At 55.5% G+C, this 1,105-nt stretch overlaps 1 protein-coding gene across 1 annotated transcript in view; it reads left to right on the top strand.

The window, feature by feature from the left end:
- Positions 1-1,105, top strand: part of LOC111158378 (intraflagellar transport 172) — a 36,282-nt gene that overhangs the window by 22,949 nt on the left and 12,228 nt on the right. The window contains 3 exon segments of the mRNA XM_022520386.1: positions 364-441; positions 663-911; positions 1,091-1,102. Of these exon segments, the coding sequence (XP_022376094.1) occupies positions 364-441; positions 663-911; positions 1,091-1,102 (339 nt within the window).

Here is a 1,105-nt window from a genome sequence, read left to right as displayed (position 1 = left end):
CAGTTATGTCTTTATAAGCTGTCTGCTGCCTCCCCATCTGCCGCCTCTCCCTACCCCAGAGCCTGCCCTGGCCGTGCTTGTGCACACAGGCAAATCCAGGGTTTGTGAGGCCTGAAGCTGATAGAATTTGAGGAACCCTCCTTAAGAAATAATGCCTTGGAAGGGGCCTATGCAAATAAGGTGCCCTGGGGTTTAACCTCCTTCTGCTTTCCTGATAAATCCGCCACTGCTTGTGCCTACGTCAAGGGTGAGGCTTTCATTCCCCCCGGGCTGGCATCATACCCGGACTGAGGACAGCCTGCTGATCCCTGGTGCTTCTCTCACTTCTTGGTGTCCCCCTCTCCTCTGCCCAGGTTCCCCTAGAATGCCGTTGAGGAGGCTATGGACATGTACCAGGAGCTGCACCATTGGGATGAGTGTATCGCTGTGGCTCAGGCCAAGGTACTACCAGGTCTGTCTTCTCCATGGTGCTCGCAGCTCAGTTCCACCAATATCTGAAGCCTCTTCTTACCAAGGAGGCTATAGGAGCTGGAACAGGGCCGGGCTGGGAGTTGGCACGTTGGTGACCAGGAGGCTTTTTGTTGTTACAGTGGGATTGGAGAAGCTTGGGAAGCAGCACAGGAAGGTGGAGGTGACTTGTCTTGCCTCTCTTCAATGTCCAGGGGCACCGAGCCTTGGAGAAGCTGCGCCGGAGTTACTACCAGTGGCCGATGGACACACAGCAAGAGGAGAGAGCCGGTGAGCTACAGGAGAGCCAGGGGGATGGACTAGCAGCCATCAGCCTCTACCTCAAAGCTGGGCTCCCTGCCAAAGCTGCCCGACTGGTGCTGTCCCGGGAGGAACTGCTAGCTAACACTGAGCTGGTAGAAAATATCACTGCAGCCCTTATCAAGGGGGAGCTGTATGAAAGGGTATGGCTGGCTTCCCGTTCCTGTTCTTCTTCTCCAGGACTCAGCCTCCCTCCTACCCAGGGGAGTCCTGGAGTGCATAGCCCCCCAGAACTGGTGGCTGAGTCTCCACCTTTGGGGGCTGATACTTGATTCTTAGTGTAGTAGGGTTGTTGTTGTAGTCACGTGGTATGTGCCAACAGGCAGGTGATCTCTTT

The sequence above is a fragment of the Enhydra lutris genome, unplaced genomic scaffold, assembly GCF_002288905.1.
Source record: "Enhydra lutris kenyoni isolate GAN:26980312 unplaced genomic scaffold, ASM228890v2 scaffoldscaffold59, whole genome shotgun sequence".
NCBI classification, from domain to species: Eukaryota; Metazoa; Chordata; class Mammalia; order Carnivora; family Mustelidae; genus Enhydra; species Enhydra lutris.
Note: the sequence above shows the minus strand (reverse complement) of the source record. Positions and strands in the feature narration are given on the sequence as shown.